The sequence below is a fragment of the Excalfactoria chinensis genome, chromosome 12 (genome assembly GCF_039878825.1).
Source record: "Excalfactoria chinensis isolate bCotChi1 chromosome 12, bCotChi1.hap2, whole genome shotgun sequence".
Taxonomy (NCBI): Eukaryota; Metazoa; Chordata; class Aves; order Galliformes; family Phasianidae; genus Excalfactoria; species Excalfactoria chinensis.
The window spans coordinates 10,838,154-10,862,099 of record NC_092836.1 but is presented as its reverse complement, the minus strand read 5'-3'; the positions used below and the strand labels follow the sequence as shown (position 1 = coordinate 10,862,099).

General features: G+C 50.6%; 1 protein-coding gene across 3 annotated transcripts; it reads left to right on the top strand.

Annotated features, from left to right (window-relative positions):
- Positions 1–2,347: 2,347 nt before the first annotated feature.
- GATA2 (GATA binding protein 2) lies at positions 2,348–18,943 on the top strand. Of its 3 annotated transcripts, none has more exons than XM_072347224.1 (6): positions 2,348–2,534; positions 8,186–8,633; positions 9,258–9,857; positions 12,348–12,493; positions 15,264–15,389; positions 16,207–18,943. In XM_072347224.1, exons 2-6 carry the CDS (start codon positions 8,405–8,407, stop codon positions 16,504–16,506), a joined length of 1,401 nt encoding a protein of 466 aa, XP_072203325.1. In that variant the 5' UTR covers positions 2,348–2,534; positions 8,186–8,404; the 3' UTR covers positions 16,507–18,943. The 3 variants fall into 3 exon arrangements, with proteins under 3 accessions (XP_072203325.1, XP_072203324.1, XP_072203326.1); XM_072347223.1 differs by lacking the exon at positions 2,348–2,534 and adding an exon at positions 7,504–7,770; XM_072347225.1 differs by lacking the exons at positions 2,348–2,534; positions 8,186–8,633 and adding an exon at positions 8,901–9,014.
- Positions 18,944–23,946: the final 5,003 nt, after the last annotated feature.

Here is a 23,946-nt window from a genome sequence, read left to right as displayed (position 1 = left end):
GATGCATTAGATGCGGTGGCTGTATTTGTTGTGTGAGTTTTGAAAGGGTTCCGATAATCTGGAAGCGAGAGATAAGGAACACCATTTATTCAGCAGCACTTTGGAACCAATTTTCAACCCTGTTCAACCCCATTCTCCAGCAGCCTCCAGGAGCCCAGGAGATAAGGATTGGGCTATTCATTATCTTCACAAGGAACAAAGATTAGCTAGCAGAGATGAAAAATTACCCCTGGATAGTAATAATAAGGAAGCGAACCTGGAGAGTTGCTGAGCCCATATTCTCTCCCCACTGCTGCTGCTGCTTCTTCTCCTTTTAAAATTCTCTCCCTCTCTTTTTTTTTGTTGAATCAATATTGAAAAGGTTGCTTCTTTTTTTTTTTCTTTCCCTTTTTTCCCCTCTTTTCTTATTTTATTTCATTTTATTTTTTTAAGAAAGAAAAAGAAATTAAAAAAATAAAATAAAAAAAGCCTTCCCCGCTGTCTATCATATTTTTCCATACGAAGAATATGGTTGTTACCGTGGAAGAGAGCTGAGCACGGTCTCCCTTTCCTCCCAGACTTTCAGATGACATCTTTAGTACAGAAGGCAAACAGCAGAAGAAAGCTTCCTTCTCTTCCAGCGGGCATCGGGGGGGACACCGCTTCCCCCCACAATGTCCCCAGTGCTTCTTGTGGCACTCGGGGGCGGCCCTGACCCCGCACACAGCTCGGGATATCCCGGCAGAGCACCGCGGATCGCCCCGGTAGCGCAGCGGCTGCTCCGCGGCTCTCAGCACCCCCCCGGCCGCAGCTTCGGACACCCCCGTGTGCCCCCCCCGGGGTAGTTCTGCACGCTCCTAAAGCCGCTTTTCGTGCGGTTTTTACTCCGGGGCGACGCTCCCCCGTTCCGGAGTCGTTCCGTGCCGGGGCGATACAGGGATGCGGTGCCGTCTCCCTCGTCCTGGGCACAAGGGAAAAAGAGGGGGATATGTATATACATATATATTTTAATACCACATTCTTTTGTATTTTTTTTTCCCCTGTATAAATCTGAGAACGTATCTTCTCTCGGAGGATGAAGGGTAATACGGGAGGAGTAATTAAAACACTTACTTTAGAAATGGGCTGCGTGGAGCTGATAAGAATTATCTCCCGCATATCAAGGACCCTTTTTCCCCCGAACCATATCACAAAGACAGACAGAAAATGCCAGCAGAATAGGATTCCCCCCTCCCTTCCCCTGCTCACATTTTTACCTCCATTATGATGATAATTCCGCTCCCGCGAAACTTTTCTCCTTCCCTTCCCGAACCGTATTTCGTTCCCCCGCTCGCACAGGGCCCCCACCGGACGCTCCGGCCTTTGTCTCTCCATTAGGACGCTTTGCCCGCAGCCCGCTCCGGGGGTCTCCCCGACCCTCCATCGGAAAATCTCCCCGCGCCCCGCGGCGATCCGGCGCGGCCCCCACTGCCGCTCTCGGCGCTGCCCCCGAGGCCAACCCCGGCTCCCGCCGACCCCATGCAGCCTCCGGGGCTCTGCGAGGGGACCCCAGCCCCGCACACACGCACGCACCGGGAGGTAAAGGCACAGCAGGTGAGCAGTGCCAAGCCGGGGACTGAGGCGAGGCGACATTTCCCAAAGCATTCGTTCATGCTGAATCGCCCAGTGCTACGAAATCCGTATTTCGCCGTTTCTTTTCTAGCTATAACAACGACTCGTTGAGGCTCGTGCCTCTTCCAGCTCATCTGCAGCCTTTCCTAGTTGCAGGTGCACAGCCCGAAAGATTGAGTTTGGGAAGGGAGATTGAGGAGAAGAGACACGAAGTTAGTCAAAAAACAGGTTGGTCAGTGCAAAAATAAAATAAAATAAAATAAAATTAAAAAGGGTCATCCAGGTACCAAAAGGTGGAAGAAAAATTAATAGGAATAGGAATATTTAATATCCACAATTGACACCACAAAGCGCACCCCCACCCCGCCCCACCTTCCTCGGGGTCCGGTGGCGGAGGAGAGGCGCGGAGCTGCGGGCAGAAGAGCCCCTTTCCCAGCGCCGGAGATGCGAGCGTGTGTTGTGTTGGTATAATATCAATTCATTTAAAATATGAAAGTCAAGTCGCGTAGACTGTGACAGCAACCGTAACAAAAGGTGCAAGCAACAGACAATGTGATGTGCTTGTACAGATATTGTAATGATGCAAATGAAGTGGAGGGGACGAGCTGCCTTATTATGTACATAAATACACAGTGGCTCGCTGTGCCATCCTTGAATGCAGGAGAGTGAGAGAGAGAAGGGGAGGGAAAGAAGGGAGAGAGGAAAAGAGAGGGAGGGAGGAGGGAGGAAAGGAAGGGGGGAAGGAGGGAGGAAAAAAAAAAAAAGGGCTCAGCTCGAGAAGTGCCGCCAGTTCGAAGCAGAGCGCTCCTCGGGCAGCCCCTCCGCAGGCTGCGCGCACCCACGGGCGGGGGAGGACCCGCGGCCGGAGCCCCCTCCCCAGCCCGAAGGTGAAAGCGGGCGCTCCGCAGGCAGCGGGCGGCGAAGCGCGGCGGGAGGAAGGCAAGGTAAGGGAGTGCGGCTCCGCGGCGCTCCGCGTCCCTCCGCTCGGGGCGGTTTTCCCCGGGGAACAGAGCGGGGCGGTTTTGTAAAGAACGAAAAAATCCCCTCATCCCTTCCCGGTCTCCTCCTCCCGCAGCCCCGGCTGGAGGCAGCGCAGAGCCGCGGGGCTGTGCTGCTCTGTCCGCCGGTACCCTGCGGGGTGCGGGGCCGCCCTCGTTCGCTTTTCTTTTCCCTTTTTTTTCCTCTTTCTTCTTTCTTTTTTTTTCCTCCTCGGCACCCTGCGGGTAAAGCGGGGCCGCCCTCGTTTGCTTTTCTTTTCCCTTTTTCTCCCCTTGTATATTCCCCCCTCCCCGCGCTCTTCTTATTATCACCGCTCTAATTATTTAAATCTCCATCTTTGAAAGTTTGCATTTCACCCAGGGCAGCCACTTTCCCGGAGCAAAGGGGTGTGTGTGTGTGTGTGTGTGTGCGGAACCCCTCGCCCCCTCCCCGCATCCTATATCTCCTCGCTCCCATTGTTGGCAGATTTGGACAGCAAACACAAAGATGAGGGGTTTGTTCTGCCCGGAGAGAGCACCTGCCCGCCGGGAGCCGCCCGGCCCAGTCCCGTGCGGCAGCTTTATGGGGCTTTGCATGATTTAGAATTACCCCAACACGGCCCGCTCCTCTCTGCTGCTCTTCCACCGCTCTCTCTCTCTCTCTCTCTTCCCCTATTTGTTGTGTGTGTGTGTGCATGTGCAAAGTCCCCCTCTCTTTATCCGCCTTTTGCTTTGGGGTGCCGAGGCTGAAAGGCAATGGGGGGGGTGGGGGGGGGAATAGCCAACAGGAGCTTGGATTTGAGGCGATTTCAATAAGAAAAGCGATTTCCATCGGGAAGGTGCGGGGTTCTCTGGCCGGGGATTGTTCTGTTCTCCACGAGAGGTTCTTTATTAATTAAACGCAATTAAAGATAATAATAATAATTAAAAAAGAAAAAAGAAAAGAAAAGAAAGAAAGAAAAGAAAAAGAAAAGAAAGAAAGGAAGAAAACGGTCGGAAGTGTCAGCCCGGTTCGGGGATACGCGGGGTTACGCGGCCGCGGGCGATGCTGGACCCGCTGCGCGGCGGGGAAACCAAATGCGAACTGCGGTGTATCCGAAATCACCTTAAAATGAGGGGAAAAAAGGACTGTATGTGTGTGGAGGGAGGGGTGGGGGAGAGGAGGAGAAGGGAAAGAAGAAAAAAGAAAGAAATCCAGCGGGCTCCTGAGAACGAAACCTTTCGAGGCAGAGGCTGAATGTTTTTGGTATACCTTTATCCGGATGAATGTGTCCGTGTGCCCCGCACGCGTTCTGCTTTGGGAACGTGTACAAAAGGCGGTGCCGGGGGGAGGACAGTGGGGTTTGTCCTCCTTACCGGGGGGAGGCAAAGTGAGGGGAAAGTGAGGGCAGAGAGGAGGTGAAGTTGTGTGTGTGTGGATGTGGATGGGCACGGGGGGGACCCGCCGTTCCCACGCTGGGGGACAAACCTTAGTGGGGTTTGGAGGGAGGAGGAGAGGGGGACAGCAAGACGGTTTCTGTGAGATTAAGGGGGGAAAAAGGGGGGGGGGGGGGGTGAAGAATGAAAAAGAGTTTCTGTCGTGGTTTATTCCCCGAGCTGTTGGTTTTTTTCTTTTTTCTCTTTCTTTCTTTCTTTCTTTCTTTCTTTCTTTCTTTCTTTCTTTCTTTCTTTCTTTCTTTCTTTCTTTCTTTCTTTCTTTCTTTCTTTCTTTCTTTCTTTCTTTCTTTCTTTCTTTCTTTCTTTCTTTCTTTCTTTCTTTCTTTCTTTCTTTCATGCAGCCTAAATTGGGTCTTGCGGTTAAGAGGTGACTGTGTCGTTTTATAACCCTATTAGCAGCCATTAATACGTGCTGGTAATGCACAGAGGAGTTGGGGGGAGAAGGTGTGGAGGGGGGAGATTAAAAAGAAAAGCGGAGGGAAAAAACACCGAAAAAGAAAGAGGCAGAAAGAGAACAATCCCCCACCCTGCCATACCCCCCAGAAAAGAAGATAAAATGGGGGGGGGGGGGGGGGGGGGGGGGGGGGAGAGGGGAAAGAGCCCCAATCTGGCCGTGTAAATAAATACTGCGGTATTTGTTTTCTGGCTTCGCGTCTGCCCGGCCAGAGGTGTCAGCTCCATCGCTAACTGTTGCTAAAACACGGTGCCGTCTGCCCCCCCCCCCCCTCCGGAGCGATGTGACATCACTTGTCAATCACATCCACAGGACCAGTTGTGCGGCCAGCGCTGGGAAATCTCCCTTATTGCAAGAAATAATAATAATGGGACGGCAATAAGAAAATAAAGTTGATAAAAGTGAGGCCGGGTATCGGTTAAAAAGAAAAAAAAAGGGGGGGGGGGGTAGGGGGTAATAAGCGGAGAGAAGGGAAAAGAAGGAGAATAGGGAGAGAGCGGGAGCTGCGGGGCTCGGCTGCCCGATGAAGGGACAGCGGAGCGGAGCGCAGCCTCCTGCCCGCATTGCCCCGCGCGGAGCTCCCCGGGGGGGAACTCATTCATTCGTTCCATTTCTAGCCCCGGGTCCGCAGCGCGGTCACCGGCACCGGAGATGTGAGATAGGAGGGGAAAAGAATAAATAAAATAAAGCTTAAGAAATGAAAATGCTCCAAGCCGGCTCGGTAGGAATCCTCCCTGCTCTGTTGAGCTGATATCGCTTCTCCGCGCCGAATCGCTCACTTGTTTTGCGGAGGGTTCAGGGAGGGGTACGCGGGGGTTTGGGCGCTCCGGGAGGCGCCGGGGCAGCGAGACCCCCCGGGCGGGGCCGGGCTCAGGGCAGAGCGGCCGGAGCCGGAGCCCGTTCGGCCCTTTTGTTGTGCTTCTCCCGCCGGCCCCGGGGTAACCCGAGCCGGGGGCTTCAGGGAGAGAGCCCTCGGCGGGCAGCTCCGGGGTCTGCCTCGCCATAAATCAAGCCGCCTGATTAATCTTTACAATTTGTCTTTTAAAACAAACACGGACGAATTATCAGCTCGTTAACTGCGATTTTATCACCTGCCTAAAACAAACAGCCCACCCCCTGACCCCCCCAAACAACACACACAAAAACCAACAAAAAAGAAAACCCGAAAAACTCGGCCCCGTGCCGATGGCAGCCGGGCAGTAATTAAAACATCCGTAAGAATCATCATCGCAGCGCTGGACATGGCCGGGGGCTGCGGCCCTTCTCGGGGGTTGCCCGCACCCGGCCCGGTTCTACCTACCTGCGAGCGGCCGCTTTGGTTCCTACTCGCCCTTTTTATACAATAGCCATAATAACAAAAGGAAAGTCTCGGTTTGGGGATATCTGTCTGGTTTTGGTAGAGTTATTTCTGCCCGTGGAAAGAAAACACCTTCGGCCGTAGAAGGAGAAGCCGGATTTTTAGAAAGCTCGCTCGGTTCTCGCTCTGCCTTTTAACTTTCCTTTCCTTTTTTAATTTTTTTTTCCTTTTTTTTTTTTTCTTTTAAATTATTATTATTATTATTTTCCTCTTTATTTTCCCCTCGCTTTGTTTCCCTTTCCTCCTCTCTGGCAGCTCCGGCCCCATGCGCCCCGGGCACGGTGGCACTTTTCCCTCCCCAGACCCGACTGCTTCCCACCCAGCGGCCGCTCCCGTCCTGCCCGGCCCGGGGCCCCCCGAGCCGGGTTAAGGTCGGGGAGGAGGCAGAGGAAGGGGCGCGGAGATGGGGGTGCTCCGCAGCCCCTTCTGGGGGCCTCTCGTAGGGGACAGCGGGTGAGGAGCGGGCAGGAGCGAGGGATCCCCGCTTCGCTCGGGCAGCGCAGAGAGGAAAGGGAGGCTTTTATTATTATTACTGCCGTTATTATTATTATTGTTATTATTTTTTAAAAGAAAGTTCATTTCCTGGCGAATTTGGCAGTGGCGGTGACGTCAGAGCCCCGGCGTCGTAGTGACTGGGGCGGTCGGGCAGGGGGGGGCCGCGGCTCCCAGCGCTGCCCGAGGGGGGTTCGGAGCGGTGCTCCCCTCGCCGACTCCTCCGGGTACCCCCGGGTCGTCCGCGCCGTCGAGTCGGAGCCGCTGCCGTTGCCCGGCGGGCTTTGCTCCACGATTTCCTCGCTCGGAGGTTTCAGCGCTCGTTTCCCTTTTCCTCCGAAAGCAGAGGTTTGAGGAACGGGAAGGCAGAGCCTGTGCAGCAGGACCTGCGGCAGCCCCGATAGCGCGTCTGGCGTCTGGCTGCGACTTTCCCTGCGTTGGTTCTGGTTTTGTGTTGGTTTTGTTTTGTTTTTCCTTTCCTGCCCCAAAAGCGGATGGGTCCCGAGGCTCCTTTCGGGAAGACCCGGAGCTGAGCCCCGCTGCGGCCGCAGCATTCCCGCTGTGCGGGGCAGCTCCCGTGCACGCACGGCCCGAAGCACGGGGGTGAACTGCGAATAATCAAACCGTTTAAAGAACCGAGGGGGAAGGAAAATAAAGGCAGAGCTGCGGCGCCGCTGCCCCACCGGGAGGGACACGCCGCGGACCGTTCCCGGGAGCGCTGCGGGACGGGATCCGGCCGTGCCCGCTCGATGTGGAGCCTCGCGTTTGTTTCTTTTTGCCGTTTTCCAACTAACGTGATGCCATCAGCGACCGCGCCGGGCTCCGTCCCGCTGTGCTCCGTTCGGGGGGAGGGGGGACCGTGACGCCTCCATCTCCCCGGTGCCGGCCTCCATCTCCCGGCCCCGCGCATCCCGGCGGCAGCGCAGCCCCGCGCCCGGGCACCCCCCGACGGAGCCGCCCCCCGGCGCCGAACCCTTCCCTCCCATCCCCAAGCACCCCGCCGGGACCCCCCTATTCCGTCGTCCCCGCCCCACAGGGGCGTGCAGAGCCCGGGCGGGGAAAGCCCCCTCGGCGCTGCCGGGCGAGGATGCTGCGGGCGGGGGCAGGGGGCGGAGGAGGAGGTCCGCGCCGCGCCCCCCCGGGCCGGCTCCGTTTGGGGCCGGGGGTGCGGTTGGGGGCGGTGTGGGGCGGCGGGATTGGCTGGCCCGGCCGCCGGCCCTGCGCGCCCCGGCCCGTCTGCGGCGCCGCGGCCAGCTGGCGCCAGCGCTCATATAGGATGCGCGGGGATGGGACCGAGCCGGCCAGAGCCGCGGCTTTGCCATCTGAGTAACACCCTCCATCCAACCTCCCGCTCTCCTCCTCCCGCGCTCGCTCGGCTTTTCCCCCCTTCTCTCTTCCTCTCGTTCTCCTTTTTCCCGCAGCCTCCGAGCGTGCACCCGTCGCCTCTCTGCCTCCCGCCCCGGGTAAGTGCGAGGCGCGGGGGGGCATCGCCGCTTTCCCCCCTCCTCCAACCCTTCTGCCCTCGTTCCCTTTCTCCTCCGTCTCTCGTTTTCCTTTTGTGTCAGCCCAAGTTCTAGCTGGGACTCTATGGGATCTGCCGTCCTTCCTTCCCCCTCTCCCCTTTTGAAGCCAGCTGGAAAAACTCCTGTTGACATTTGTAGCGAGAGGGCTGGGGGGGGGGGGGGGGGGGAAGGAAGCCTTTGGATTTTTTTCTTTTTCTTTTTTTTTGTAAAGTTCGAAACGAGATCTGTTTATTTAGTGACGGGAGAGCGCAGGGTGAGGAGTCGGGGGGAGCAGATATTTTAGGAAGGGGGAGGGGCTCGGCCGCCACCTCACTATGCATTTAGGGGGACCCGCTCACCCCGTGTCTCTTTACAGGTGCTGCCCCGCCACCCGCCCGCGGACAGAGGGACGCGCTGACTCCGGGGCCCACCCCGCATCCTCCCGAGGGCGATCTCCGGACACCCGACGGTTTTCTCCTAAACAATCGCCCGTCTGCTAAACCTCCCCCCCCCACCTCCCCGGTACCTCCGCCTGCCGACCCCGACCGCCGCTCGCCGCTGTCCCGCGGGTGAGCGGGAGGGGAGGCCCGAGGCCATGGAGGTGGCCACGGACCAGCCTCGCTGGATGACCCACCACGCCGTGCTCAACGGGCAGCACCCCGAGAGCCACCACCCGGGACTGGCTCACAACTACATGGAACCAGCGCAGCTCCTACCTCCGGACGAAGTCGATGTCTTCTTCAACCACCTGGATTCCCAGGGCAACCCTTACTACGCCAACTCTGCCCATGCCCGGGCCCGGGTCTCCTACAGCCAGGCACACGGTAAATGAACATTCCGCTCCTCGGCCCCTTCCCCACCTCAGCCCGTTCCGACGTGTGGGTGGGGAGATGTGCTTGCAGCTGCTCCGGTGTGTCGGGGCCTGGGGGGGGGAGAAAGGAGATGGAAGGAAATAGAACAGAAAGGGAGGCATGGGTAGATTTTAACCCTAGCAATGACCAGGCATTGGCGGAGGGGAGGGAAAGAAGGGGAGGGTGAGAGAGGAAGGGGAAATAGTGTGTGCAGAGGCTCAAACTTCTCAGACACGGCTGCTTCCCGGATGCAAAAATACGAACAGATTCAAATCGGCAATGGATTTTACTTGGGGTGTTTGTACGATCTGAAGAGAGAGCATTGTGGCAGCTCGGAAGACAGCACAGAAGGGGGTTTGCTGCTTGTTGTAGGATGGGGTGGGGTGGGAGGAAAGGGGGGTCCTTTTCTCCTTCCCTGACTGGCTCTGTTCCTCTGAGCTTTCCCGGGTGGTTGGGGGTCTCCCTTGGAGGGCATGTGGATGAGGGGCTGTGTGTTCTCTGCACTGGGAAATCTCACCCTGTTCTGGCTCCCCTGCATCTCTCTGAGCTGAGAGTTGGCATATTTCACTGATCATTGATGCTCTTGTGTCCCTACAGCCCGCCTGACTGGGAGTCAAATGTGCCGGCCTCATCTTATCCACAGCCCCGGGATCCCTTGGCTGGACAGCAGCAAGGCGGCACTGTCTGCCCATCACCACAACCCCTGGACCGTCAACCCCTTCACCAAGACCCCCCTGCACCCCTCGGCAGCTGGAGCACCCGGGGCCATCTCGGTGTACCCTGGCAGCAGCACGTCCAGCACCGCATCTGTCTCCTCGCTCACCCCGGCCTCGCACTCAGGCTCCCACCTCTTTGGTTTCCCCCCGACCCCTCCCAAGGAAGTGTCTCCGGACCCCAACTCCACCAGCGCTGCCTCCCCTTCGTCCTCCGCTGGGGCCCGGCAGGAGGACAAAGACAGCATCAAGTACCAAGTGTCGCTGTCGGAAGGGATGAAGATGGAGAGCGCCAGCCCGCTCCGCAGCAGCCTCACCAGCATGGGGGCCCAGCCCTCCACCCACCATCCCATCCCCACATACCCCTCCTACGTGCCGGCTGCCCATGACTACAGCAGCAGCCTCTTCCACCCGGGCAGCTTCCTGGGGGGCCCAGCATCCAGCTTCACCCCCAAGCCACGAAGCAAGGCCAGATCCTGTTCGGGTAAGCAGAGAACCCCTATCATGCATTGATGCTATCCCTGGGATGGGAGGACTAAATGTAGGGCTGTCGTGCTGCATGCGTGCATGTCGTGGATGGCTGTGCTTGTGTATATGGTTGAAGCTGTAGGCGGCTGTAGGGTCGGCAGTTTGTGCCAGCTCTCTTTGGGACAGAAGGGCAGGTGACTGCTTGGCCCGCTTTGCTGTTTTTAAATGGAGCTTGTACCAGGCTTCCCTGGTGCCATCGTGCTGGCGGTGGCCACTGAGCCCCAGGGCACTCAGATGGGGCCGAGGGATACAGAGCCGGCACAGCAGATCGCACATACAAAGAAGGATTTATATGGGGAAGAATGTCAAACAGCCCCCGGCAGGCTGCAGCCCCCGAGGGGCTCAGGCTCTCCCGAAGTTGTTAACCCCCCCCAGTTCCACGTGGGGACTTTCTGCTCAGAGTTATTTCCCCTTTGATAATTTTCACGTCTCCTCTTCATTAAGAGAGAAGGCCCCAGCGCAGGGTGAAAGCGAAACTTCCCCGGCCGCTCCGTGCGGGCCTTATTTCCTTCACATTTAAAAGAGCAAAAGTTCAAATATAGTTTACATACCAGTGCTAAAGACTAAGGTGTCCAGTCATCGCCAACTTAATGCAGCCCAACCAGAAAGCACTCCTTCTTTCTTGATCCACACATCTCTGCTCCATAGTGCAGAGCTTTCCCCGTCTACAGCTCTGCCTTGCATTTCTACCTGGAAGTGCAGTTCCAAATCAGCAAACTGCAATGCATGAAATTCCGATCGCGCTTTGCAATGACCCCCACTTGTACAGCCTGACATAGAATTAAGGGAATTTCTGTGACTTCGACCTTCCTGCTTTAAAATCCTCAGCATCGGGAAGAAATGATGTATGATGTATTTCAGTACGGTGTATTGGTACTGAATTAGGATAACCCTTGAAAATTAGTGACCGTATAAGCTGCTGTGTGTGTATTCTTAAACATCACTGAATGCACCACATGCAATTATTTTTAGAGCAGTTCAGAACTGTATTCCCTTACGAGTTTTGCAACAAAAGCATCAGACACTTTACAGCCTCACCAGCTCTGTTCCAAACGGCCCCTCCGAAGGGAACAACACGGTCCACTATTTAAATGCAGTCGCTGCTGCGTGCATGCATTCTTTTGGCTGTGCACAGCACAGTAAGAAGAGGCAATTAGCAGCCTGAGCCCCCGGTTTACAAACAGACCCAAGGCCCCCATCTCTGAAGATAACCGGATCTCGAGGAGCTTTTTATTTTATCCTGTGGTCGCCGGCGGCTTTATTAAATGGGGGAAGCTTGGGGCTCCGTTGTTTGTTTTTCCTTTTTTTTTCCTGCATGGGAGCCCCCTGTGCGAGGAACTGGGGAAAGTTCGTGACCACCCGGTGTTTTTGTAGGAAAGCTCGGGCTCACGACACGGCGACTCCGGCAGCTTCCTGCCCAAGGAGGGACAAAAGCTCCAAACGCAGAGCTGAGAGCTCCCCTCATTTTTCACCGCCTTGTTTAAAAGCCACCCACTCCCTAGATTAAAGGAGGCACAACCCCGCTGAACTCGGCGTGGCCTGCTGCAGATATTAGCAAAAGGAGAATTTCCTCTCCGCTTAAATGCTGTAGGATTTGCATAAACTATATGAAGAGATTTCTATATTAAGCAGACCTGCCCTCGAACCGTCGGAGGCGAATGAACTTCTAGCAGAGAGCTTTCCGAGACACAGACACACGTAGGAGCTGCATGCTGGGTTTCCGTAGGGCCGTTCTGTCGTGCCATGTTTCCCATGTTGTGCTGAAGCACAAAGCAGTAACGTGGGTAGCTGCTCCCCACTGCGTTTGGGGGGAAAAAATGACAGAAAAGGACTTTTTTACAATAATTCCCAGCGTCAGTGCTGGAACTGAAGTTTCTAAAGGATCGGTATTGTGCCTTTAGAACAAAACTCATAACAGCCTTTTGCACGCCGTGTCTATTCCCAACCTGCTCGGCTTTGCTTTCCTGCCCGGTAGTGTAGCAAACCCAGAAGAGGAGGTCTTTCTGCTTAGATTTAATTCTAGGAAACCCCTTTCTTTGGTTCAATTTATTTTATTTTATTATTACTGTTTTTTGCTGTTTGTTTGTTTCACATCTTGTGTGTTTGCAGGTGTGTGTGTGTGTCTATGTGTGTGTAGGGCAGAAGGCACAGCCCTAGCACCGCAGTGCCCTGGGTACGGGAGGGAGCTCTTGTTTTCCCAGCACCATAACCTGGTCAGTCCTTCCCTCCCCACGGGGAGCACAAGCTGATCTCTGCTGGTGACACACACTACTCACGGTGCTCTTGAGGTCCCTGCTGCATGTGCTGCGCGTGTCCCTGCTGTCTGCCCGTGCTTGAACCTAACATTCTGTTTTGACTTTCGGAAAATGCCTAAAGGACAATGCAAAAAGCTTTTGTGAATTTGTTTTTAAAGAAAGAAATCCGGTTTCTTCGTGTTTCCATTTAGAAGGCAGAGAGTGTGTGAACTGTGGAGCAACCGCTACCCCTCTCTGGAGAAGAGACGGCACCGGGCATTACCTGTGTAACGCCTGCGGGCTCTACCACAAAATGAACGGTCAAAACCGACCTCTCATTAAACCCAAACGAAGGCTGGTAGGTGTCTTTGACTTTCTTTGGGTTGGGGGATACATGTGGCAAAGGGACCACACGCAGGCACGAGCCCGACATGTCCCACAGCCCTCAGCCCCATAGTCACAGCGGGGTCAGGCCATGCCTGGGGGCAGATCCCCCTCCTCCACACACCCCCCGCCCTGAGCCCCCAGCCAAGCTTCTGCGCTGCCAGGCCAGTGGGAGATCGGGTATCCGTCTCCCCGTTTATCCTCAGATGACAGCTTTTAATTTAATTCCTCATTCATTTGGCCTCTTGGGACGTTTCGGGAGCGAAAGGGTTATGAGCGTCAATGTTCTCCACCGTGTGCTAAAGGGAAAAAAAAAAAAAGTTCCAGCTCCAAAAAGCAAAACAAATCAGATGAGTCAAAGCTACTGCTCCCTACTTAATAATTATTTGTATAAAAGCCATGAAGTAATTTTCACTCTTATATTCTCTGGCAATACTAATATTGGTTCCCTCCCCAGACAATCCCCTACTGTTTAAAAAAAAAAAAAAAAAAGAAAGAAAGAAATCCTATTATTTTTCCATGGAGTCACCTATACTTTGTATTTTCATTTGAGCCATTAAAAAAAAAATGTCCTTTCTGAGCTCCTGGTAGTAGTTTCCTATCCGGATATCTGTACGTTAGAGATAAGGAAACTTTGTGTATCTGTTTCCTGACTCTAAAAGCTTTAGAGAGTTTCTATAGGCGAGCCTTGCCAGTCATGCTCTCTGTTTTGAAATTTCTAATACACTCTATTCCACAAATAAGGCGTAAAATGCTAAGAATAATAAATATATTTTTTTGGAGCTTTGTGATTTATGGTGCCTAAGTCTCTCAGCTACTCGTGGGCACGTTTCAATGAGGTTTGGAGAGCAGAAAATTGGCACCACTGCTCTGAGGCTGGGATGAGATGCAGAAGATTTGTTGTGAGTCAGAATTTCAGCTATGCGGGCTGCGTTGAGCTGAGCAGTATCAGTGAGCCGCGTCCCGTCGGCAAACACAGCACTCCACCTTGCCCTGTGCTGGGAGAGGGTTGCTCTTCATTTTCTGTACTTACCCCACTGCAAGCAGGCACAGAGCTTTTCTCTTGGTTTGGTTGTTTGTTGTTGTTGTTTTAATTGATTTACAGCTTTGTTTATTGCCCCTTTTTCCAGTGTAGTTTGCTTGTTTGCAGAAGAGAGATGGCCATCTTTGGGAATGTGTTCATCTGACATGCAATAGCAAAGCCATCATTAATGTCAGTGCTTGGAGGTCTGGCATTAATTGTGTTTGGGTTGCATGAGCGTACTTGCAGTAGGGGGTACCCCTTCCCTCTGCCTTCGGCCTGTTCTCACAAGTGATCGGGGGCTGAAATATACAAGTCCCAGAAGGCTGATTCCCGCTTTAAGCTGCTGAGCCGTCCATCACTTTGGGAAAGTTACAGAGTGTAAAACCAGCAGTGAGCGCCTACAAACCCAGCACTGCCCTTCTGTGAGCCGGGTCCATCGGTGCTCAGCGTTCTCATTTGGGAAACCCCAAACGCTGGGACACCGCTGTCAGCTTGCAGAGGTGCTCAGTGCTTCATGCAAACCTTGCTGCTGCTTCACCGCCTGGTTCTGGTGGCTAATTGCAGAAATACCTAGAGAGCAAGGCCCTGGGGAAATTAACACAATTTATGTCTGTTAGTAAGTAAACTGCGCTAATTTAAGGAAAGAAAATATCAAGTCCTCTCCTTTAACCCAATCGTACACATTGAATTGTGTTTCGCCCTCTTCCAGAGACTTTCTTCCACAGCTTTCTTATATAAAATTCTTTCCCAAAATGTGGGGTGCCATTGACAAGCTCACAGTGCTTCCAACCAGAAAGCAGTGTGTTGTTATTGTAAGGCCTGCTAGAGAAGGGCCCATCCAGAAATGACCCGCTGCCTGCTGTTCTGTTCTTCCTGCTCTTGTTTTGGGAGGTGGGTGAATGTTTGGGATATTTTTGCCCCTCCCTCCGCCCTGGTTTCGGCAGAACAATGCTGTTTAAATGATCCTTTTATATATTTTTTTTAAAGATGGTTGGCTGAGGGCTTGTCAGCCCAGAGACTGAGTAGGGACAGAGGCGGCAGCCGGGTCAGCGCAATCATTGCTGCGAGGCATGAAATTTGGTTTGCTAAATATTTAAAGAAAGTTGGAGCCAGTTTTGTTTTCTCCTTTTCACTTGTAAATGGAAACTGAATTTTCAGCGATGGCTCTGATAAATACTGCACCCAGCTAAGCAATGTGGTTGGTTTTCTTTTGTGGACATCTTTAAAAGGACAGAGGATGAGGAGGAGGGGAGGAAATCACATTCTTTAAGATCATTACCTATTTTCAAACCCTACACTGGCACTGACTTAAGTTGGTCACTTAAAAAAAAAAAAAGGGTTGGGGGGGGAGGAAGAAAAATAGATTTTCCTGACACATTCTAGAACCTTGCAAAGGGAAACCTTGAACAAATCAAACATCGATTTTCCCCTCCTAAAATTTTTTGTTCAGGGAGCTGAAGAGACGTATTGTTCCCTCTGCGCACATGGTGCCACAGGGCTCAGCACTGCAGCCTGCATAGGAGAATACGTGCATTAAACAAAAACCCAACGGCCACAGCATACGAAACTGACAGGAGCTTTCGTTCAGCCCCAACACTCTGCAAAACCTCAGTATTAGATCTACCCAACCTAAATATCGAGCCCGAGTTGACCTTTCTCATGATCCCCCCCCCCCCTCCTCCTGCTGAAAGATTTTTAATTTTCTCTCTCTTTTGGTTAGTCAGCGGCCAGGAGAGCAGGGACGTGTTGTGCCAACTGTCAGACAACCACCACGACCTTATGGCGACGCAACGCCAATGGGGACCCAGTTTGTAATGCCTGCGGACTCTACTATAAACTACACAATGTGAGTATTTGCTCATCTCATGTGTCGCGGGGATTGATGTCTTAACTGCGCGGTGTACACTAGGCTTTTATTGGTTTTGGGGGGGGTTGGTTGTTGTTTTATTCCTTCCCTTGGTCTCTAAGGTTCCCCCGGGGAGTGACAGCCATTCTTTGTTGGCATAGTGATGCTAAGTTCGGTGACATTACAATGTATGAGCTTGGCTTCTAACGCTTGGGCAAAGCAGGCAAAATTGTGCATGACACTTGGTTTTAACTAAATGTGTTCTGTGCATCTTTTGGCCGTGGGAAATAGACTCTGGGCAAGAATTGATCCCAATGGAGTATCTTCATTTTGATTTAAAAATAATAACGCATCTAAGGCTATGTGTTTTTGTTATTTTTTTAAAAAGAAATTTGTTCTAAGCAGGAATCCCTTGTCTTTTTGTAAAGTTATTTAAGCTACAGGTAACTGAGGTTACTGGTGTTGGGTTGTTCGCATCTTAGGTCTGAATTTAGGTCAACGTGTGCCTCCTGGTTTGATCTCATTCTCTTAGGAAATGAATGACTGAGGGCAAGCCTACGGGAAAGAGAGTCATCGGCTGCCAAATTCAGTTCAATTCATTTTTCATGTCTGGATTTGTGTGTGTGTGTGTGGTTTTATTAAACAAATCAATATAAACAAGTTCTACAGAGAGAAACACCGTTTTTTCCCCCCCTCTTTTTCTGGCCAGAAAAAGGTCTCCATCCAGGAAAAACACATGGGGGCTGTCCAAATATTTTCATTTTTGCACAATAAAGTCATTTTGTCAGCATGAGCTTGATTTTCTCATCTCTTGCAGGTGAACAGGCCTCTGACCATGAAAAAGGAAGGAATTCAGACCAGGAATAGGAAAATGTCCAACAAATCAAAGAAAAGCAAGAAAGGCTCCGAGTGTTTTGAGGAACTGTCCAAGTGCATGCAAGAGAAATCGTCTCCTTTCAGTGCTGCTGCCCTTGCTAGTCACATGGCACCTATGGGGCATTTGCCACCCTTCAGCCACTCTGGACACATCCTACCAACACCTACCCCCATCCATCCATCTTCCAGCATCTCATTTGGACATCCGCACCCATCCAGCATGGTTACAGCTATGGGATAAAACCCGACGACCAAGAGACCCACCCAGAGATCGAGAACATGGGGCTTTACCTAAGATGACACCAAGTAAGAAAATGTTCTGCCAAGAGGAGAATGTAGGGATGGCAAAAAAGGGGATCTGTGCTCCCGTGTGGTTTAATTCTTCATGCTGGACTAAAGCCTTGCAAGTGATGGGTCTCCTGCAGAAACGCATAGTGGTGCCTGTAATGCACTTTGCCCCCTCAGGTATAAGGAAAAGAAGAACTCACCTGGTCGATATTGAGTTGTGTAGCAGAAAGCAAAAGGTGGCAAAAGCAGAAAGAAGAGGCTGGAACTGGTTTTCCTTTCTCTCTTTGTTATTACTGTGAATATTGTAAAGAGATATAAGCAGCCTCCCAGGATGGAATCGGCTCACTGGAAGCCACACATGCTGGATTTCTATTGTGGACTCTGTTTGGGGAGGGGAAAGGAGAGGGAAAAAAAAAAGAAAAAAGAAAAAAAAGAAAAAGGGTGTCTTTATAAAAACTTAATTTTTAAAATGAAATCAGACACAAAGTCATATTTATTTTGCTCTTGTTTTCCACAAAAAGCCTCAACCCCTCTGAGTGCATGTTTGTGTGCTGTTGGTTGCAATGGCTACCCTGTATGAAAATCTGCCTTCATAAATATGGGAAGGGACACTATTCAGCAGCCTCCCTAGATTTGCTCCATCTATCTTCTGTACCAAAATTTCCCCTAGGAAGGGAAGAAAGAGAGGGTGGGCAAAGCAAGAACTGTAGCTGCAGTATGGGATTTCAGTGCGCCCAAGACAGTGATTATTTTTGACACAATTTCTTCTTTCATGTTAGGGAAAAGAATGACTTATTTTAAAAAAAACAACAACAAAAAGAAACCCCACACAGCAGCCCCCCTTCCAGCTACACTATTATTCCTTGAACCAGACAGCTCCCATCAGACTAACTGGTGGGAAGACGCTCCCGGAAGGCAGTCCTGCATTAGCAAGGGGTGAAATAGCAAATCGCTGCAGCTAACATGCAGCAAAACAACAGAAAAAAAAAATGGCAGGGCATAAAACCATCCAACTCACAGACTGCTGAGGTTGAAGCATTTTGTTCTGTTGTGTTGGCAGCTGTTGCTTAGAAAAATGCAGCTCAGCTTCTTGGGTAAACTTAGGGCAGCGCGGCAGCGGGTCCGCACGCAGCAAGGCAGCGTGTGCTGTCTCAGGCATCCAGCCCCCACAGACTTCACAGGGAGGAAGGGCAGAAATGAGGTTGAGATCACTGGAGAGGGGAAAGGGAGAGACAATCAGTTTGAGCTTCACACATCCGTCAAATCCCAGACGCAGCGACAGCTGATGAGATGAGGGAAAGTGCCGTACGGCCGCTTTCCATAGAGCATTTTGTAAGAAAACAAGGAGGAAAAAAAAAAGAAAAAAAGTAAAAAAAAAAAAGTTTAGATCTCCCATTATTAAACCACGTTGTACGTAAATGACCGAAAACAAAGCTATTGCCAATGTGAAGTGTATTCTATTGATTGTTATGATCTGATGCCTCTCGTGAACACAAGCTCCAGTATAACATACAGTGTACATATTTAGCTATACTTCTGATGAAAACGCCCCAATGAGCAGAGGGGTTTGATAATGTAAACCATGTAAGCTTAACTCTGTGACAAGCTTCTTTCTTTTTTTTTTTTAAACTTTTTAATTTTTTTTTTTTTTGTCGTTGTTGGGGTTGGTTTTTGGTTTTTGGTTTTTTTATTTTATTTTTGGATCAAGCCAATTGTATCTTTATTGCAAAAGTCCTGCTTTAAAGAAAGGGAAAAAAAAAAAAAACAACGCAATGAAACAAATAAAAACGGCTGTATGTTAATTTTCTTTTTCTAACCACGTAATTCAAATATTTGGTGATGAATTAAGAAGCGGGCAGACATGGAAAATCCTGCTTGCATCCTTTTCCTGGTCTGCATAGGCATATAGGTGCACTTTGTAAAGAAGTGGAAATGAACGGGGGAAAACAAAAAGCAGTTGGGAGAAATCACAAACCTTCTTAATCTACTAAGGGAAAAAAAAAAAAACAACCCAAAAGAATCAGATCCTTCTTACTTTCTACCTTTTACAATGGTACAGTTGTACATTATTTGTACCCGACTCAAATTGCGGTAGGATTTGTGCAGGGGGTGGGGAAGGGACATGGGTGGAAGACAGGGATTACTGATACAGTTGACAAAGTGCAATATATCGTCGGTCACTGCAGCATAGACAATGGCAGTTGAGATTTAAATTATTTTGTACTTGTATCAGCATATTAAAAGAAAAAAAAAATAAAATAAAATCTGCAGTATTTTCTGTTTTTATTTTAATTTTTTTTTTTTATTTTGCTTATTTTTGGATTAGTGAACTAAGTTATTGTTAATTATGTACAACATGTTTATATATTGTCTGTAAAAAAAAGCGTATGCTTTCCTCATATTCCTTCAAGGTGAATATTGCTAAGAATAATAAAATACCTTTTTTGTGAAGTGAGCTGTGCCCGGCTTTCTGTCCCGCGGGCTTATTTCAGCTAGGAAACATTTAGTTGGCAAAGCTGCGCCGTAGATGTGGAAAAGCATCCCAACGGGTTTCAGGGCAGAGCCTCTGTTAGACCAGGCACGGCTTGCTGTAGGCTCCCACTCTGGTGTGACAGGCAACACCACGAACACAGAAATCTGTTCCTTACCATTTGGTGTCATGCACGGCATGAAAGGAGCAAGGGGAGACAGCCAGCCTGGAGCCCCTCTGCTGTCTGTGTTCGTAGGGATGAGGGTTCACCACCGGCCAGCTCTCCCATGGCCAACACGTTGTGTTGCTTTCATCACATGCTCTGGTCTGACCCACACAAGGAACTCTTGGGGCCGTACAAAGCGAAACAAAGCCCTGTGAGTGTCCCTGCCATGCGCGGGGGCGAGAGCTGCTGCGACTAAAACAATGTTTGCAAGAAAACTGCTAATGAACTTTGTGTTTCCTCCTTTGACCCCCTGGGAGTTGCATCTCAGTTCTGTGGAAGCCAGTCTGGGATAACTCCTTGCTTATTAAGAAAAGAAAAAAACAAAACAAAACACACACCAGTTCCTTTTTCAGTGAACATGTGCAAATTCCAACCTTTCATATCACTGCTTGTTAGTGATGCAGCCTCCACCCCGGCCCCATTTGCAGGCCCTGCTAGCAAGCAGATGACACCGAGCCACAGCAGTTCTGGATGTGCTGCACAAAGCCCACACAGCCAGGACAAGGCCTTCCTGTGCCATTTCAGACGAGTTAATCATCTCTCTAACTTGTTTAGCGAGGCTTAGTGCAAACACCCATTAAAAAAAAAAAAAAAAGCAATTTATGGCATACCATGCAAGCTTCATTTACAAAGAAACATGTTCATCCTCAGACAGGCTCAAAAATGGAGTTATAAGTAAAGTCACCCACCCTTGCTCCATATTTGAATGCCAGACACACTCTCGGGAAGAGAGAACAGGAGCACCAACCACATCATCTTAAAAAAACTTAGAATAATCCAACCACTTGCTTTGGTTGCACATCACACACCCAAACCCAGGCTTTGATGAGGATTCACCTCCGTGTTGCCTCTCTATAGGCATCTCATGGGGGCTTGTGCTACCCGCTGGCAGCACTGGGGCCGTGCTCCGTCCCCATGTTGGGATGGACCCATTCCTTCAGCACACGTAACAAACAGTGCCATGTTCATCAGGTGCCGCTAAACAGCAAAAGATCAAACCACCCCTCTGCAACGCGTGTGTCCTGTTTGTCTCCAGACATTTTGCATAGCAGAAGGAAAACAAACAGCAGGGAATGGAAGTGGAACAAGCGCACGAAGTTCAACACAAAGTGGAAGCGCAGAGCTGGTACTGAGACAACAAATTGGGACTGATGGTCCTTTCACTACTGCCAAATACTAGGGGACAGGTTTGTTGCGAGGAGGGAACCCTGACACCACTTGCCTTCAGTTCCCGTTGTTGGGATTATTGTTTTAAGCTGTGCTTAATTGTCATGTCTCCACAGCCACATCAAAAGCTGAGAAGATTAGGTTACAGGGAGTGTTTGATGTCAAAATACAAAATAAATAAAAGGAAAGCTGAAAAGGTAGCCTATTTTCCATGAACTCTAGTGAGTTTTTTGCCTCAATTTTTTTTTCTCCCCCCTTCAAAGGTTGCACTTTTTTAGTGGCAAGACTTCATTTGCTTCCAAACAGCTCCACTGCTTTCCTGCAACAGCTCAAAGGGTTAACAGCCCCCCTTTGATGGCAAACATGGTATAATTAACGCAAACTTCTTAAGTATCCCGGTGACCTGTAGATGGCCACATGAGAATTTTGTTATTTACTGACTTGCCAAACGTTTATTGCTTATAGCAGGACGAGTGGGAAGCAGGCATTAATTCCAATGCTGTTATCAGTGATTGTGTGTAAAGTTCATAGGCACTCTCTGCTATATGTCAACTGCAATTAAACATTTCCCCATTTTTTATTTTATTTTTTTTAAATGAATTTCATGTTGGTGGAGAGGATTGGACTGGCAGCCTTGCAAACTGAAATGCTGCCCATGGCAGAGGCACGACATGGCACAACTTCCCCTTACCTGCAGGCTTGAAAAGAAAACAGTCTGGCGCTTCAGGGCATTTGATCCTTGGCTTCTCCACTGAGAAGGTCTGACTGAGGAGCGACTGTGGCATGGCACAGAGGGAGATTTCGTGGTGTGACATCTCTACTTGGAAACCAGCCTGAAAAATACCAAAAACAGAGCCAAAAGTGGCTATCAGGTGAGTATGTTCATTTATTACCAACCTGGGCTGGATTAGAACACATGACCCAGAAGTAAAACGCTTGTTTTAGCCCGACTCCCTGGGCCATCTGGTCCTCGCAAGTAAACATTTCTAAGTGAGATTAAGTGACTGTTCTTTAAGCATGGTGATCTGAGTGCAAACCAGGCTGCTCTGGATCTAACAGATCAAACCTCAGCAGCCGGCTGGTGCCGATTCAGAAACACCCTTTGCTTGAATGGCACTGGGTGCAGTTCTCTGCAGTGATTCTTGGTTCAGGCTGAGCGTCGCTTTCAGATGCAATAAATAAATAAATGAAATTAGCCACCAGGTAACACAATAGAGAACCAACCCCTCCTGAAAGGGAAGGTTTTTACATACCACAGAGGGAGGGAACTGCTACTGTTTTGGTCTATAAAAACTGCACCAGGGAAGTATAATGTTAACCCAGCCCATGCAACAATGCCAAGGAGAAACCAGCTACCTGCCTACAGCCTGTTCCCATATCCGCATGGTTCTGTGCTCTGGGCTGCAGGGAGTTACTTGCAGGAAAGCTGGTGGCATCCATAGATCATTTGAAGTTGGGCCTGTCAGTGGCAGAGTGTGAGCACGGACTTGTTTCTTCCAAACACTTCAGTGCTTCACCAAAGTCTTCCTCAGTTGCTTTGCTTTCCTCTAGAGCTCAACTCCTTGTGCCTGCCCTCCACCACAAGAGAGGATGCAGCAGATTTCTTTCCTTAGGACAAGAGTAAAAGAACACTTACGTTGACTGTTTAGGTTATGATTATCTTCCATTCGCTCCCACCTACCCACACTGTCATTTTGGTAGCAGGTTATACTGCTGGAGGGATTTCTGGGTGTTTCTGAAAAGGATTTTACTGTAAAATTTACATTCATCTACCACCTCCCACTGCAATTCAGTTCTTTCTCTTTCCCCCTCTCCCTCCTTCTTGTAGCCCTAAGTAAAAGCACCCCATTTTGACAGTTGCCTGTTGGAAGAGAAGGGAGCAGGCAGACCCACATCACTCAGGTAACTTCTGCACCCACAGGCACTCTGTGACACTGCAGCTCTCCAGCTGAGAACACATCCAGCACAGTGAACACATTCCTGGTGACAACGCATCCCAGGAGACATAGCACTGCTTGCCTGGCGCCAAGGCTCACCGCGATCCCTCCCACGCTCACTTTCTGATAACGAGCAAAGGTGCACGACTCCGTGCCTCAGTTTCCCCTCTGCAAAACAGGCATCTCAAAGACACAACCTGCCCTATCAGCTGCCTGCGAGTGCTGACTTGCTCATCCCAGCAGACTTCTGGGCAAGTAGGAACAAAGCTCGGTGTGTGGTGTGTGCTGCTAGGCACTGAGGAAGGGCACAGCACTCTTCTCTCCAGGTTAGAGGCTCCTCCCTGCCTCCTCCATGCAGCTGTGTGTAGGACAGAAGTGACACATCGGAGGAATTAGTCATCGGTGTGTGCTGCCCGGCTGCTCCCTGTGCTGCACATAGGCACAGCCTGGTGTGCACCCGGCCTGTTGTGAAGCCACACTGCCTCCATCTCCCACGCTGTTAGCTGACGGCCTTCCTTTCACATGCTCTGACTGTTGCTAGAAAACTGCAAGAGAACACAGTCATGGTATGGAATAGCACTAATTTGTCTCTATGCCTTTCCCCTCCTCTGCCCGCCGTGCTCTCTCTCGCTACTTAACGCTAAAACCAGCTGAAGTTTACAACAAATCAAAGCCTCCCTATAGGCCCAGATTGTCTAAATACAGAAAACAGGAAGTGAGTAACCTTCAACGGGAAATTGTTCATCCGATGGAGGCCAAGACCCAAGGCCTGGCGCTCCTTGGTCCTGCCCTGCAGAAGCAGCACGGCAGTGCTGAGTGACATCGGTGTGCTGCAGGAGGAGCGGATCAGCCAAACTTCTTCTAATATGGTCAATTTGCAGCCACTTTGAATAAGGAGAGGACATAGGACAGCAGATGGGCAGCTGGGAGGGGCTGTTTTTAAAGGAGATTGGGAATGAGATGGAAAAAAAGCCAAGGGTCGCAATAGGAAACAGAAGAGACGCATGAATGCAAACCTCCTCGGAAGCTGAAGGTGGTAAAAGAGTGTTGCAAACAGCACTGGGCTGCTTCCAGCTCAGAAGGGAGGGAGGAGATGCGTGACAGCCCACTTGGTGATGGAAAGGAGAACACTTCATTTCCTAGGCAGAGAGAATAATGATTTATTTTTGTAGAGTAACTTGCCTGCTTTGCCCCCTAAGGAAAGATCCCAAATTATTTTACCGGCTGTTTATCTAAGTGTTATATTATTCACTGCTCAATTGCAGCCATTACTGGGGTGGAACACAGCAGCTGTTTAACAACTCAAAACAATACCCCCCTTTGGAAAAAAAAAAAAAAAAAAAAAGAAAAAGAAAAAAAAGGAAGGTCATATTAAGATCCTTTCCAACTGAAGGTGAACTTCTTGTTACGTGCTGCATCCAGTGAAATAAAGCTTTGCTTGCGTTTACACTTCTGCCAGAATCCCTCAAACTCCAAAACCCCAGCATACACAAACACCTCCAGCCATGCCTCAGCTCTTTGGCCCAAGCTCTGGACAGGGCCAACGGACTGTGTGACACAGAGCAGCCCCTGGGCCATAGATAGCTTTCTTCT